Source organism: Mauremys reevesii, linkage group 1 (genome assembly GCF_016161935.1).
Source record: "Mauremys reevesii isolate NIE-2019 linkage group 1, ASM1616193v1, whole genome shotgun sequence".
NCBI classification, from domain to species: domain Eukaryota; kingdom Metazoa; phylum Chordata; order Testudines; family Geoemydidae; genus Mauremys; species Mauremys reevesii.
The window spans coordinates 352609938-352626720 of record NC_052623.1 but is presented as its reverse complement, the minus strand read 5'-3'; the positions used below and the strand labels follow the sequence as shown (position 1 = coordinate 352626720).

General features: G+C 41.6%; 1 protein-coding gene across 10 annotated transcripts in view; it reads right to left on the bottom strand.

Annotated features, from left to right (window-relative positions):
- EXOC4 (exocyst complex component 4) overlaps window positions 1-16783 on the bottom strand; it is a 584936-nt gene that overhangs the window by 441020 nt on the left and 127133 nt on the right. For all 10 annotated transcript variants that reach the window (XM_039519699.1, XM_039519700.1, XM_039519701.1 and 7 more), the window contains exons 8-9: window positions 6487-6632; window positions 2765-2853 (exon numbers count right to left, since the gene is read on the bottom strand). In XM_039519699.1, coding sequence (XP_039375633.1) covers window positions 2765-2853; window positions 6487-6632 — 235 coding nt within the window. The remainder of the gene's footprint in view (window positions 1-2764; window positions 2854-6486; window positions 6633-16783) is intronic.

The following is a 16783-nucleotide window of genomic DNA, read 5'->3' as shown; positions in this document are numbered from 1 at the left end:
CTTTGAGTTTCCCCAATTCCCTATAATAGGATAGTGCTTTACTTGCCTTATCTTTCTAAACTTCTTTGCACAGCCACTCACCACACGTCCACAAACATTGTGTTTCTCCCAGCACACAAGTACATGTGGCAGGTTTCTACAGCTGACAATTTTAGCCTCTCAGATGAAAAGTAGTAAAATGAACACCTTATAATGTGCTTAGACCGTGATACCACACCTCAAAGATAGACATTTTCACCTCTATCTTATTCCCATAAACTGTCAGACCATAGTGAAGGTCAAGTGTCAATTTAGGTATCTGTCTACCTAACTTAGGGTTTTCCAGAGAGCCAATCAACAGAGCATCCAAGCCTTCCTATATGGAAGTGCTCTGTAACATCAGCTAAGCTAGATATACCATAACCATCCAAAAGAACACTCTACATACTTACCTACATGCCTCCAGCTTTCATCCAGACAACATCACACGACCCATTGCCTACAGCCAAGCTCTAAAATACATCTGCATTTGCTCCAATCCCTCAGACAGAGACAAATACCTACAAACACATCTCTATCAAGTGTTATTAAAACTACAATACTCACCTGCTGAAGTGAAGAAACAGATTGACAGAGCCAGAAGAGTACCCAGAAGTCACCTACTACAGGACAGGCCCAACAAAGAAAGTAACAGAACGCCACTAGCCATCACCTTCAGCCCCCAACTAAAACCTCTCCAGCGCATCATCAAGGATCTACAACCTATCCTGAAGGATGATCCCTCACTCTCACAGATCTTGGGAGACAGGCCAGTCCTCGCTTCCAGACAGCCCCCCAACCTGAAGCAAATACTTACCAGCAACCACACACCACACAACAAAAACACTAACCCAGGAACCTATCCTTGCAACAAAGCCTGTTGCCAACTCTGTCCGCATATCTATTCAAGGGACACCATCATAGGACCTAACCGCATCAGCCACACCATCAGAGGCTCGTTCACCTGCACATCTACCAATGTGATATATGCCATCATGTGCCAGCAATACCCCTCTGCCATGTACATTGGCCAATCCGGACAGTCTCTACGCAAAAGAATAAATGGACACAAATCAGACGTCAAGAATTATAACATTCAAAAACCAGTCAGAGAACACTTCAACCTCCCTGGACACTCGATTACAGACCTAAAAGTCTCAATTCTTCAACAAAAAAACTTCAAAAACAGACTCCAACGAGAAACTGCAGAACTGGAATTCATTTGCAAAATGGACACCATTAAATTAGCCTTGAATAAAGACTGGGAGTGGATGGGTCATTACACAAAGTAAAAACTATTTCCCCATGCTAATTTTTCCCTTACAGTTACTCACACCTTCTTGTCACTGTTGGAAACGGGCCATCCTGATTATCACTGCAAACGGTTTTTTTTCCTTTCTCCTGCTGATAATAGCCCACTTTAATTGATTAGTCTCGTTAGAGTTGGTATGGCAACATCCATTTTCTCATGTTCTCTGTGTACATATCTTCCTACTGTATTTACCACTGCATGCATCTGATGAAGTGGGTTTTAGCTCACGAAAGCTTATGCCCAAATAAATTTGTTAGTCTCTAAGGTGCCACAAATACAAATCATTCTTTTTGCACTCTACATAAGCGTCAACTTCTGGCTGGAGGATGGATGTAAGTCACTGGGGAGAGAACTGGAACTACAAATCACCTGATACCTCAGCTGTAAATATCTAGCATCTGTTAAAATCACCCCAATATTCTTGTGAATAGGATTTCAGGGTACAATTCTGCCTCTGCCCATCACTGCTATCTGGACAACAATGACTTCAACAGAGATCCCATAATGCATGTGCATTAGGGCAATATGAATGCTGTAAGAGACTAGATCAGATTATATAGAAACAATCTGGTCTTTTTTATACATATTACTATGAAGATTTTACCTAATATCCCACTCTCCCCTGCTGCTGAAAAAAGTTATCCCTTATGGATCAGACTGTCAGGAAGAGAAATTTACAGTTGTTCAATGTTCAGAGGAGAGATGCACTATATATACACACGTACCTCTACATATAACGCGACCCAATATAACACAAATTCAGATATAATGCAGTAAAGCAGTGCTCCGGTGGGGCAGGGCTGCACACTCCGGCGGATCAAAGCAAGTTCAATATAACATGGTTTCACCTATAACACGGTAAGATTTTTTGGCTCCTGAGGACAGCGTTATATCGGGGTAGAGGTGTGTATACACACACACACACACATCACATCTATAGAATGTGGGGCTAGAAAGGGAAAGAAGAAAATATGTCAGTGTTTGCCTTCCTACCTAGAGTAAATAAATAGAGGATATGAGCTGGCCAAGTTTACAGAGTCTTAGGCCATGTCTATACTTACAAGCTTACAGCTGTTCCGCTGTAAGAGTGCTCATGTAGCCGTGTTAGCCAATAGGAAAGCGTTCTCCAGTCGACATAATAAAATCAGCTCAACAAGCAGCAGTAGCTATGTTGGCAGGAAAGCATCAATACAGATTTGTGCACATGAGAGCTTATGCCAGCAAAATGTATGCTGCTGGAGCAGGGGGAGGGGTTCCACACTCCTGAGCAACAAGTTTTGCTGACATAAGCGCTAGTGTAGACATGGCCTTAGACTATGACCCTGCATATGATTTGCTAGAGAGGAGCTAACAACAGTTCTGAGCCATCCAGGCAGGGTCTGCAGATATTTGGCAAAGCAATCAACCAAATTAATGTGCTGTCAAGCTTCCCACCTTGAAGTTCTCCACTCCTGCTGTAGAGCTCCCTCCTCTGCTCACGCAAATAGGCACTCATGCTAATAGCATGGGAGGACGATTCAAACCTGCAATAAAAAGCATGCAGTCAGTCACACAACTCACGGTGACTTTTCTGTAGCCACAAAGATTGAGATACTGTGTTAGATTAAATGAGAAATTATTTGTTACTTAATTCCATTAGCTCCAACAGCTAGGCGCTTTCCAAACAGAGAAGGCCCAGCAAACAGGTGGAATCCACAAAACCAAACCCACACACTAAGCACACACCTCAGCTCTTAACAAGGAAGTGCTGCAGCCAGTGATTAAACTCAATACTCCCCTGGAAAAGTAGGGGTAACAAACTATTCAATTATTTATGATGTGTTGCCTCAGCAGCAGCCAGGAGGTGCCCATAGGGAGCTAACAATGGAAATCTCCTTTGCAAGTCTTTCCTCAAAGCAGCCAGTACTAGATAGAGCTTGGGGGACAGGAAGTAAAAGAGCCTTCCAGCCTCCCACCAGACACAGAGAGACTCACCAAGGTTCCAAGCCCAGAAGATTTCTCTGATGGGGCATGTCAGCAGCAAGCCTTATCAGCCTCCTAGCATTATCATTCACTCCGCTCTAAGGCCTGGAGACTGGATTTTTCCTCTCAGTTGCTGTACTACCATTTGTTGTTGGGCCCCCTACAGCACATCCCTCTCCTACCGCTATCCAACTTTACACTCCCCCTGCCTTACTTGACTTCTCACCACCCCTCCTCTCTATCCTTTCCCCTCTCTGCTCCCTGCCTCCAGTTTCCACTTCCTTCTCTTACTCACGCAATCCTTTCCTTTCCCCCACTTCAACCCCAAGTGATTCCAACAAAAAAGCCTCTAAAACTATGCTTTTATAATATAAATAAAACAAATATATAGTCATATGTGTTAAAAACTCCAAAACATGAGCTTAACATGTTGTGGACCCATCACCACTTTGCTTATACACCCATCCCTTTCCCACACACCATGGGTATCGTTTTTGCTTGTTCAGATTGCCAGCTTTTCACAGTATGGACACTGTGAATGGAGCCATGACTGACTAGGGCCTATTTTAGTATAAATTATCATTTGAATTTATGTAGGGCCTTTCATCTGAAGAGCTCAAAGTTCTTTACAAGCATTCATCAGGTAAGGTACGCAACAGCCCTGTTATATGGGTATTACACTCACTTCAGCGATGGGGAAATTGAGGCACAGAACAATTAAATGACTTGTGCAAATGACACCAAGTCAGTCTCAAAATCTCAAGAACAGAACCCAGACGTTCTGATTTCCACTGGTGCTGTTAGATCACACTCCCTCTACCCAGTATCTACAAAATTAGCTTCCAAGGAGCTATACCAACTGCTCACACATCATACAGCTCTATCCGTCTATGAGAGCAAGGCTCCATCTCCTGTTCAAGTGATTTCCAAAGTCGGGACTCTAAACACAGAGATTTTTATGACAAGTGGACGGCTTCTCTAAATTGGAAGCAGGTGATGGAAATACAAGGACGAGAGCCTCTCTGTCCAGAGAGAAAAACACTGAAGATGGAATAGATAACAAGAATATGACTTTATCAAACATGTGCATCCCTCGGCGGATAGAGAAATTCCATTTCAACAGAGAGATTTCCATGGATGTAGTGACAGCTGACAGGAGACAGATAACAGAATGAGAGATCCTGATAAGCATCAATGTCACTAAGGTGCTAGCCGTGACTTAGTGACAAGAGCCTGAGTGGTAAAAGATGGCTATTCTTATGAAGTTAGGCACCATCACGTTAACCAATTATCCTTAACTTCATTTTCAACTGACAGAAATGAGTACACAGGCTTAGAGTGTTGTGGATGAAACAGAGCAGATGAATTCATCCTCCTCACTCCTCAGAATGAGAGGGGCTGAGAACACCTCAAAATTTGCATGCTAAGCAATGGAGAAAGGAGAGCAGCCCTGTGGTGCTCCAAAGCACATGTGTAAGTCATCTTAGAAATGGAATTAAATCCAAGGGGGAGTTCTGGCAGAGTAGACAGGAGTAGACAGAGAATCTCAGGAGAGAGAAATGTTGGGGGTGTGAATCTAAAGCCCCACACTGGATCAGCCACAGAACTCTTTGGAAAAAGTGAAAGCCTTTGATACCAGGGGATTATGTTTAGTGATCTATAGTCTCTCTGGGGCTGGGATCATCTTTTCACTGTTTGTGTGTATTGTGCCTTGCACAAGGAGCCCTGATTTCTCATTGTCCCTTTAGGCCCTACCAGAGCACAGACAATAAAAACTTATAAGAGGCTGCCAGGGTCTGCTATAGTTAAGGTTTAGATAACATTATAGTTATTATTTGTATTAGTGGTTTGGAAAAAAAGAATAAGGAGGCCACTGGCTGGTTCTTAATGATTAAATAAAGAAGGAGAAGCTTTAGGGAGGGCTGGAAAGAGGCCCAGCACCCAATACCTCCCCACCACCACCAAACAGCTGCTTCAGCAGTGCAGAAGAGTGTTAATGCAGGATACATCTTCTCCCAACCTGTCTCGCTGACAAAGTTAGTGCAAGCCATCCAGGAATGCCAAGATCCTGTATTCTTCCCATTTCCACATGCTGAGCCAACCTAGCCAGGAGGACCCCACCTCCAACTCCAGCCGGACAGGCCTACGCTCACAGTCATTTTCTTCCAGATTCCTCAGAGCAACAGATTGACTGGATTGGTTAAATTTGGACTTCACATTTTCCTCCTCTGCTACCCTGCTGTTCCTCCTCTCTGCCTGAAGTTCCTCCTCATTATTATTATGTATCTGTACTACAACAGCGCCCAAAGGCCCCAGCTGAAATTGGGTCCCCTTTATGTTATGCCCCATACAAATACATAATGAAAGACGATCCAGGTCCCTCAGGGCTTACAGTCTAAATAGACAAAGCAGAAAAAGGGGTGGGAGAAAGGAAGAATTAAGATCCCCATTTTACAGCTGGGGAAATGAGGCAGGGAGAAGTTAGAGACTAGAGCAGGAAACCGGTGGCAGAGATGGAATTCAAACACAAGTCCCCTCCTGCCCCAGTGCCTTAATGACAAGGCCAATTTCTCCTATCTGTATTATTCCCCACACCCCACCAACCTCCCTCACCCTGGAAGTCAAATTGCTTCCCCACATTTTCCTCCTCTCTCACATCCAACTCCCAGTCCCCCCTCACTCTTATTCTATATTCCCCTCCCACCTGCTTCATTCTACTCCACACTTTCAACTCCAATTTCACTCAAAATATTTCCTTAAAAATGTGATATGATTAACCGCCTACTCTTTACACAATGATCTTGTTTGTCCTGTTCTCCTTTTCCCTATGCAGCCCTTTGATTTCTGCTCTCGCTTGTGTGCTTTTGTGCTTTACTTTGACTGTAAGCACATCAGCGCAAATGCTAGTTGTCTAGTAGCAAAGTACCTCTCAATTTTCAATGTCAATACATGTTGGACAAAACCTAGCACAAGGGGGCCCCATTCCTGAGTGAAGTCTTTGGACACTACTGTAATATAAACAGTGAAGAAGAATCAGCATACAGCTCTCGGATGACAGACAAGCTCCAGCTTTGATAGTTCATTTCCATCTGAAGTGTCTGAAAATGTTCTTAACTGCTAGAAGTGCACAATACTTGATGCTCCAGAGACAACCTCAATGCCAGGTACTATTCCGGCATCATAACAACACTTACTTGAACAGAGGGTTTTTAGGCCTTTGAGGTTTCTTCTTTGCAAAGAAAGCAGCAAATTCTCTCCCAGAGCTGGCATAGCTAAGCTGGGCTGATGGTTCTGAAGCAGTCCGAGTGTTCTTCATATCCAAGTATTCTGTCAGCAGCATCTGAGAGCAGGGAGAAGAGGAATGCAACATTTGAAATAGAACAGCCATGCAAGTTTATTCACAAATCTTAAGTGTCCTAACAGGACACTGCTAAACTAAAAAATGACAATTGGTAAAATTTTCAGAAGTGCCTAAGTGACTTGCAAGCCTAAGCCCTATTGATTTTCAATGAACCTTAGCTCCTAAGTCACTCGGCCAATTTAAGACCACCATAAAAGCACTGTCTACATTCCAGAAATTTTGCAAAATTTTTCAGATGCTGTCAACACTGGTACAACTCCACTGATGTTAGCAACATTGAGAACCCTACTGTAGCTTGGCAGCTGGTGTTTACAGACGTATCATTACCAAAGTTCCATGTCACAGTGCTTAAAACACTACCGACGGCCCGTCTAGACAAGGCCTCACAACATTGCTGACACCACTGAAGCTGAACTTGTTCAGCAATGATGGAGGGGCAGTTACAAAACTTTACCGTGTAGATAAGGCTTTAAGAGACTTTAAAATGAAGGAATTAGATACTTTACTCCCCTTCTGTTTATTATTTCCAATGTTTGGCTCTACTGCATCAGCCCAGTGCTGCTGTGTTTGAATTTTCTGTACCACATAGATAGCCACACTACCTCCCCCCAAAACACAAAATACCAATTCTACTGAAATACAGTGCATGATTAAATTATTTGTTTTCAGACTGGTTTTTGTAAGACATGCTTCTTTTTAAAAAAACTTAAATTTAGGGCATAAACTACATCATCATATTCCTTTAAATATACATACCTCACACCTGGAATATTTAAATGGATATATTTAACAGGAGAGATTTAAAAGTGCTGTTAATTCATATAGTTGAACCACCACCTGAATTCAAGCCAATTACAGGGAGGGAGGCTTTATGGTCTAGTGGACTGAGCACAAGTGTACCTACTTAGATACTACAGTGATGGACACAAATACAAGAGGAGAACGTGCACACAAGCCTGTCTAGTAGCAAAGAACCTCTCAATTTTCACCCTGCCTATGTCACTTATTTGCTGTGAAGCCTCAGGCTTTCCCAGCAGAGCCTGTAAAGTACTTGAATTAGAGAAAGAGGAAGGATGGTCCAGTGGTTGGTACACTTCTCTGGGATTTGGGAGACATGGATTGTTGCATACGGCTTAAAATGAGGGTCCTATTTTTGAAAAAATATGGCATGATTGTCTCTCCATGATTACCAGATCAAATCTACTTTCTATTCAAATAAGAATATGGATTTCCCCTCCCTTGCTATCAGCCAAGCACATGCAATTTAGGATCTCTCAGTTGAGCTGAGTTTTCTTCTAGCCCATCATCAATGATGAAAGTTCTCCAGGTCAAATAACACCCTCGGTGAAATCTGTGCAACCCCAATACCTTCAGTGGAGCAGCAAAGAACTAACTGATTGGCCCAGGAACTATTATTTAGTAAATAATTCTGTTCATTATGCAGAAACAGGATTACACTCCAGCTCATTCACTTTTAGCTGTGTTGGCTCTGGAGAGATAAAGGAAGCTAATGTAGTTTAAGAAAACAAAAACAAAACAATAAACTTACTTTTGTCAAGAAATTAAACTCCCTGAATATACTCAGGAAGCTTTAAGCATCTTGGAGCTATTGATAACACATTCCACATTCCATTCTATTATAAGCCAGCCAAACCCAATCAAAGTGTTGAGTGTAATGAGAGGAATACATCAGGACTGTGCTGTCCATGTTTAAACAAATTACTAAGAAGTAATATCTAAGAAATAATATCTAGGCAAATGATATCATGCTACTAATTAGAAACAATTGAGAATTGCTCTAAAAAGATACAACACAATTAAATAAAGGTAACTTGATTTCAATTCCTAAAATATCTCAATTAAAACTTCATCTGAAAGAAGGTTTTAAAATACAAGCATGATTCTTGCCATATAAAAACTAATCACTACACTATGGTTATTGTGGGCTTTTTCCCCAGTAATGTACCAGTGCTGCTTTGTATTCTCTGGTTAGGTGTTTGCTTTGTTTACTTGAATCCATAACTTTGAAAATAACAAAAGCTCATTTAAAATCTTTTCCAGAAAAAAAAGATTGGCATTTTTTCTCATTTCCTCGACAGAACGTACTCATCATGGGCCCCATGATTTTGAAACTATCCTAAATCTAGAGCTAACATGAGTAGGATATCTGAGGTGAATAATTCAGTATTTTACTCAAGGATTACAATATGTTAGCAAATTGTTAAACTAGAACCACAAAGAACTGATCTTGCTACAAGATCATCAGACAAACACCAAAATGTATGGCAATATGGTTATACAGTCTTAAGAGGGGTTTGAAGACAACCACAAACCATAAGGGGAAATAACATGGGTGGCTGTGATGTCACCAGAACCTAGAGATAGGTAAGATGAGCTTTTTATATATGACTGTTCCTTTGGCTTTTGATGAATTCAATGGGGGAAAGGGCTGGCTCTCGCTATGTATGGATATTGAAAAACAGATACATTATACCAATATGCACATAGGAGAAACCACACTGGATCAGACCACTGCTCCATGTGGTCCAGTGTCCTGACTCCAGCAGGAGACCAAGCTCTTAAAAGAGAAAAAGCTATCTTTAAATGCAACTGACCAAGTGTAAAAAACAGCACAGTGGGGGAAAATTACTTCCTGTCCCCAGCAGGGGATAAGCTGAAGCTCTTGTAATTTTTAACAAAGCAGATCTTATTTACATGTATGAAAACCTCTTTTTTTAAAAAAAAAAAATCTTACTCAGTTATTTGCCTCAATAGCATCCTGCTGTATTACTTCCATAGGCCAATTGTACCCTACATACTTCTCAGCTTGTCTTCATCCATCTCAACGTCTTCTACATCTCTTCGACCCCAACATCTCCAACAGTTCTGCCCCGCTGCAATCCTCACAACACAAGGCCTTAATAAACTCCATATTTCAGTGTCAAAAATTATTAGCCTGGGCATGTACTTATAAAAGCCACAGTCAGTTTAAACTTAAAAAAAAAAATAAAAAAAAAAATAAAATCAATAAAACCACATTGTTCTGCCTACCAAATTGAATAGGAGTTTCACCACAGGATGAAGTAAGGATTTCAGGATTTGTTCCTATAGCGTTTGATTAACAGTTGCTAGCCCATCAATCAAAAAATTCAGTTAGACATTAATCACATGCACATATAGCAAGATTTATGAGTGACTATAAAGTTTGCAACATCCCATTCATCTATTAAAAGGACTTTTGACTTCCTGCTCAACAACAGTCAAATTCTACGATCCGTGTATTACACTCACATCAATGTCAAACAAACCAATCTGCACAAGGAGAGAACAAAGCAGTCCTTGCGCTAAATGATCTACTGTACAGATGTTTTGCAGCTTTGAAAAAGATGATTTATACAAACCAAAGAATTTTTTATAAACATAAGCATGTTTATATTTTGCGGATTTATTTAACCCTCGCAAAATGCATATGGTCACATCACCACAGACGATTTACCACTCATCTTTTAACAGCTCTCCACATACGGTGTGTTTGAACCAAACTGTGATGTCCTTGGGACAAGAACCATACTTGTCTGTATGTCCAACATGTGCTGAACACATTGTTTGCACTTCCTATCTTGTGCAGAGGAAGAACAGTCTTATGGATTATCGCACAGGACTAGGACTCAGGAGACCTGGATTTTATTCCTGGATCTGCCATAGATTTTTCTTAAGAATGTGCAACTCCCTTCACTGGGCTGCACTTTCCTGATGTGTAAAAACCGCGGTAATGTATTTGTCTACCCCAAAGGATGCTGCCCGGCTAAGTTCATTAATTACTAGTACTACTTTCAGTTTTTTAAATATCCAGGGCTCTGGGCACCTATGTCCTCAATTAAAAATCACAACGTAAGCCAAAGGACTGTAAATATATCTCCACCCATAACTACCTCAACAGACTTAAAGAGGGGGACAAGATGGGCTTTGCAATGTGCCCAGAAGAGTAATAAGTTGGGCACTAGCAGACAAAGTGAGGGCGTGAGTTCCAAAACAGAGCAGCCAGCAGCTTGCTCTCTCATTTATACTGAGAGAGCTCCAGCTGAAGCTTTGCTGCTGACTTCAGCTGCAGTAATGTATCACAAGGACAAAGTGATCACTAAGGTAACCAGCTCCCACAAAATTCTGGGTTTTATAGGGAGTGGTAAATAATGAAGAAGATGGTTCACTGATACAGAGAATTCACTAGATCACTTGGTAAATTGGGCACAAGCAAACAATGTGCGTTTCAATATAGCCAAGTATGAAGTCGGACACCTAGTAAGAAAGCATGAAAACTATATTTACAGGATGGAGTCCTCTATCCTGGGAAACTGTACCTCTGAAAAAGACGTGGCGGTAATGGTGGATAGCAGCTGAAAATGAATTCCTAGTGCAATGCTTTGGCCAAAGGGGCTAATGCGATCCTCAGATATATAAACATGGGAATACTGAACAGGAGCAGAGAGGTTATATTACCTTTGCATTTGGCACTGGTGTGATCATTGCTGGAATACTATGTCCAGTTTTGGTATCCAGAGAGAATGTTAAGGGATGACCTGATCATAGCCTATAAGTACCTACATGGGGAACAGAAATTTTATAATAGAAGGCTTTTCAATCTACCAGACAAAGGTGTAACAAGATCCAATGGCTGGAAGATTAATTTGAATAGGTTTAAACTAGAAATAAGGTGTACATTTTTAACAGTGAGGGTAATTAACCATTGTAAACAATTACCAAGTGCTGTGATGGATTCTCCATTGCTGAAAATTTTTAAGTCAAGATTGGACATTTTTTCTAAAAAGCATGTTCCAGTTCAAACAGGAATTAATTCAAAGAAGTTCTGCTCCCATGCATAACATAAATTATAGGCCAAATAATCACATTGGTTCCTTCTGGCCTCATAACCTATGAATCTTGATAAGCAGGCTTCAGCACTGTCCACTAGCTCTGAGATCCCTGGATGAAGGCACCACAGAAGTTCAAAGTACAGTAGAACCTAAGAGTTATGAACACCAGAGTTATGAACTGACCGGTCAACCACACACCTCATTTGGAACTGAAAGTTCGCAATCAGGCAGCAGCAGAGACCAAAAAAACCAACCAATCAAACAAAAAAACCAGTACAGTACTGTGTTAAATGTAAACAACTAAAAAAGGGAAAGTTAAAAAGAGATTTGACAAGATAAAGGAAACTGTTTCTGAGCTTGTTTCATTTAAATTGAGATGGCTAAAAGCAGCATTTTTCATAGCAAAGTTTCAAAGCTGTATTAAGTCAATATTCCGTGGTAAACTTTTGAAAGAACTATAACATGTTTTGTTCAGAGCTATGAACATTTCAGAGTTATGAACAACCTCCATTCCTCATATGTTTGTAACTCTGAGGTTTTACTGTATAACTCCTTTAATTGTCATTTCCATTGAAACTTAATTGGAGACATACCAATCTCCTAGAACTGGAAGAGACCTTGAAAGGTCATTAAGTCCAGCCCCCTGCCTTCACTAGCAGGACCAATCTTTGCCCCAGATCCCTAAGTGGCCCCCTCAAGAATTGAACTCACAACCCTGCGTTTAGCAGGCAAATGCTCAAACCACTGAGCTATCCCTCCGCCCTTATCGGGGTGGATATTTGTGTGTGTTAAGGATGCTGTGTTACAGAGACTCCTCTTCCCCTGTTCCTTCACTGCCTGATTCTGGTGGTTCTCTCTCCATACCTGCCCTTCCAAACAGTTAGGTTTTATGAGTCAGATCCCCAGCTTGAGTACAATGGTATATGTGATGGAGGTGTGACCCTAACAGCATCCCACTGCAAGAGGCTCATAGGTCATGTTTTCTAGACCTTTAATCCTTTTTGTTACTCTTCTCTGGACTTTCTCCAATTTGTCCACATCTTTCCTGAGATGTGGTGCCCAGAACTGGGCACAATACTCCAGTTGAGGCCTTATCAGCACGGAGTAGAGAAGAAGAATTACTTCTCATGTCTTGCTTACAAACACTCCTGCTAACAGAGCCCAGAATGATGTTTGCTTTTTATTTGCAAGTGTTACACTGTTGACTCATATTTAGCTTGTGATCCACTATGACCCCCAGATCCCTTTTTGCAGTTCCCCTTCCTAAGCAGTCATTTCCCATTTTGTGTGGGTGCAATTGTTTGTTTGTTCCTAAGTGGAGTACTTTGCCTTTGTCCTTATTGAATTTCATCCTATTTATTTCAGACCATTTCTCCAGTGTGTGCAGATCATTTTGAATTTTAATCCTGTCCTCCAAACCCCTCCCAGCTTGGTATCGTCTGCAAACTTTATAAGTGTACTATGCTATTATCTAAATCATCGATGAAGATATTGAACAAAACCGGACCCAGAACTGATCCCTGCGGGACCCCATTCAATATGTCCTTCCAGCTTGACTGTGAACCACCAGTAACTACACTCTGAGAATGGTTTTCCAACCAGTTATGCACTGACCTTATAGTAGCTACATCTAGGTTGTATTTCCCTAGTTTGTTTATGAGAAGGTCATGCGAGACAGTATCAAAAGCCTTACTAAAGTCAAGATATACCACATCTACCGCGTCCCCCCATCCACAAGGCTTGTTACTCTGTCAAAGAAAGCTATCAGGTTGGTTTGACATGATTTGTTCTTGACAAATCCATGTTGACTGTTACTTATCACCTTATATTAACCTGTAACTAAAGTAACCTGTATCTAAAAGGTGTCATATAAGATATCAACAAATAGGTAATAACATAATGATCATTAATATTATTATGTGGTATATGTATGGAGGAGAAATTCAAAATTACATATGGGAATTATTTATCTACCAGGGGGAGAGGGGGGGCGCTAAAGTTACTCCATGCTAGACAAAGGAATGTGGTTCAGTCACCAGGAAGGGATTGCCAAAGTACACTAAAAGACAATGGAAATGCAAATTAAATAGAAGGTAAATAGAACAATCAAGACAGCAGGGGGAGGAGACTGCAGGTAACAGATCAATTTGCATTTTAGCAAACACCAGTTTGGGGGGGGGGGAAGAGAACAGAGTAGAACTTACTTCACCACGAGATTCCATGTGGCCTTCTTCACCGCTGGAATTAACTTTACTTTGGGGGGGGTAACCTTCAGAAGAATCTATTTCAAAGGTTTACTGGACTATAAAAAGAGAGAACCCCAAGCTATCTTTCACCTAAGATGACAAAAGAACCAAGCACATTGCATTTGGTGGGAGATCTTGACCTGATGGGTTGGTCAGCCATCTTGCCTGCTTGTTTTGTTAAGTCTTGGCCTCTAGAAAGTTTCACTTTTATCTGCTTATAACCATTTCTAACTCTAATCTTTATGCTAAAACGCATTTAGAATCCTATCTCCTTTTGTTAATAAACTTGTTTTATTTTTAATCTAAAACAACCAGTGCTGTGTTTGTTTTACGTGAATGTTCATTCCAGTTAATGTGGTAAGCTGTTGGATACTGTATTTTTAAAGGGGAAAAAAAAGCTTAAAGCTCTCCCAACAGTCCAGGAGAGAGCTGGACATTGCGGAGCACATGGTTTTGGGAAAATTAAGGACTGCGAGTGTGTTGGGCTCATCTTGCCAAGTGTAACCACAAGTGTAGCTTGGGAGTAAAAAGCAGGCTGCTGGAATCAGAATTGCTGAGTCAGAGCTGCTTAACCCACAGACACTCAGTACAAGAGACAAGAGAACCACAGCAGCAGAGCCCTTTGAAGCACTTTGGGTTACAGAGGACCCAAGGGACACAAACCCTCACTGGTCTGGATTGCACCCCAGAATACGACAGTAAAGTTCCACTGTACTGGATGCAGCTACACTGATTTACATTACCTGATGATCTGGCCCTGTGTTTTTAAGGAATCGTAAAATGGAAGAACAAGTGGTGGAATTCTCCTCTTCAAACCCCTGTGAAGATCTCCAACACCACATTACTTGGAGCTGGCATTAGGAACAAAATTTGCTCCCAACTTATCATTGCTTTTCAACATGACGGATGACACCAAACCATTTAGGTTATTTATTATTGCAGCCAGTACTGATATGTTGCTAACTTTATTTTGTGCAGAATCTTTCATACTAGACATCTGAAAATGTTTTGGAGAGTTAAATTTTAATTCCAGAATTAATAAGAGAGAAAGAGAAGCTAAGGCTACAAGCAAAGAGAATGCAAGTTTTATGTTGGCATTTGCAATAAGCAAAGGTCAGTGGAGAGCACTTTCTAGATGCCAGTTTACAGAGGGAGCCCTGGCATCCACAGGTGCAAAACTGCATCAAAGTGCAGAGAGTTGGCTGGTGAAAGCAAAGCAAAGGGAGCAAAGGGGAGAGGACACACTGTCTGTGTAGGCTGCTGAAGCAAGTCCATGGAAGGTTTTAACAACAAGGAAGCCAATGGCAAAACAGATCCTCAAGTGAATGGGGTGTTTTAGTATGGTGTGTGGGCCCGTCTGTGTAAATGCAGGAAGACGGACAGCAGCATTATTCACATACTGGAAAGTTGGGTCTTCGTGAGGCCCTCAAAAATGAGTAGCCAAGGTGAGGTGAGAATTCTGGTGGGAGATGTTTTGAGCCAATAGCACATACAGCCATGGGCTAATTAGCTGTATCAAATCTATATTATCTGCATTTCAGTAATCAAACACCACTGTCACCCACAAATCCTGTAAAGTGTCGAAACTCTTTGACTGTTTTATAAAACACAGCTTTCTGCACAAAAATTGGGTGAAAAATTGAACAGAAAAGAGGCTAAATACGCAAAGGACTGAGATTTAAAACACAAATAGATAGGACGAGGCAAACAGAGTAAGTCCAAGAGAGAATAAACACAGTCTATAAGGTGCAGTGAAGATTGTTCAGTGCGATTCAACGTGTTCCATATAATCCTGATGCTCCCCATGAAATGAACTACAACATAATAAAAAAACTCAATTAATTTTCTCAGTGCACTACACAGGTCTATTATCATACAAGGACTAATTTTTTTTAAATAAACAAAAAACAAAACCATTTAAGTAACAGAACGGCTGCCAACTCTACTGCATTCATTATCAATTCCAGTTGTTCAATTAGCACAGCCATTAGCGTAGACCTGTGAATATTTCCATATCTCACCGGGGGGGGGGGGGGAATTAACCCCCAAACTATTTTAAACTCAACTCTTTAAAGGCAGTTTTATTAGGTACTGAATCATAGGCCTGGTCTACACTAAGCGTTTAAACCGGTTTTAGGAGCGTAAAACCGATTTAACGCCACACCCGTCCACACTGAGAGGCCCTTTATATCGATATAAAGGGCTCTTTAAATCGATTTCTGTACTCCTCCCTAACGAGAGGAGTAGCGCTAGTATCGGAATTACCATATCGGATTAGGGTTAGTGTGGCCGCAGATCGACGGTATTGGCCTCCGGGTGGTATCCCACAGTGCACCACTGACTGCTCTGGACAGCAATCTGAACTCGGATGCAGTGGCCAGGTAGACAGGAAAAGCCCCACGAACTTTTGAATATTTCCTGTTTGCCCAGCGTGGAGCTCCGATCAGCACGTGTGGCGATGCAGTTAAAAATCAAAATAAAGAAAGAGCTCCAGCATGGACCATGCGGATGTGATTGCTGTAAGGGCAGGCAAATCTGTTCTATCAGCGCTCCGTTACAGAAGACGAAATTCAAAATCATTTTTAAAAAATCTCCAGACAGACGCCATAGCAGGGACTCAGAGCACTGCTGCGTGACAAGCGTAACGGAAAGCCAAAGAATCAAATGGACGCTCATGGACTGGAGGACTCAAGCTATCCCACAGTTCCTGCAGTCTCCGAAAAGCATTTGCATTCTTGGCTGAGCTCCAAATGCTTCTAGGGTCAAACACAGTGTCCGCGGTGGGTCAGGGCATAGCTCGGCAATTTACGTACCCCCCCACCCACCCCCAGAAGTGAAAGGGAAAACAATCCTCTCTTGACTCTTTTACATGTCACCCTATCTTTACTGAATGCTGCAGATAGACGGGATGCTGCAGCACTCAACACCAACATCCTTGCTTCCCCCCCCCCCACCATGGGTGGCTGATGGTGCAATATGACTGATATCCATTGTCATCATCAGCCTATTGGCA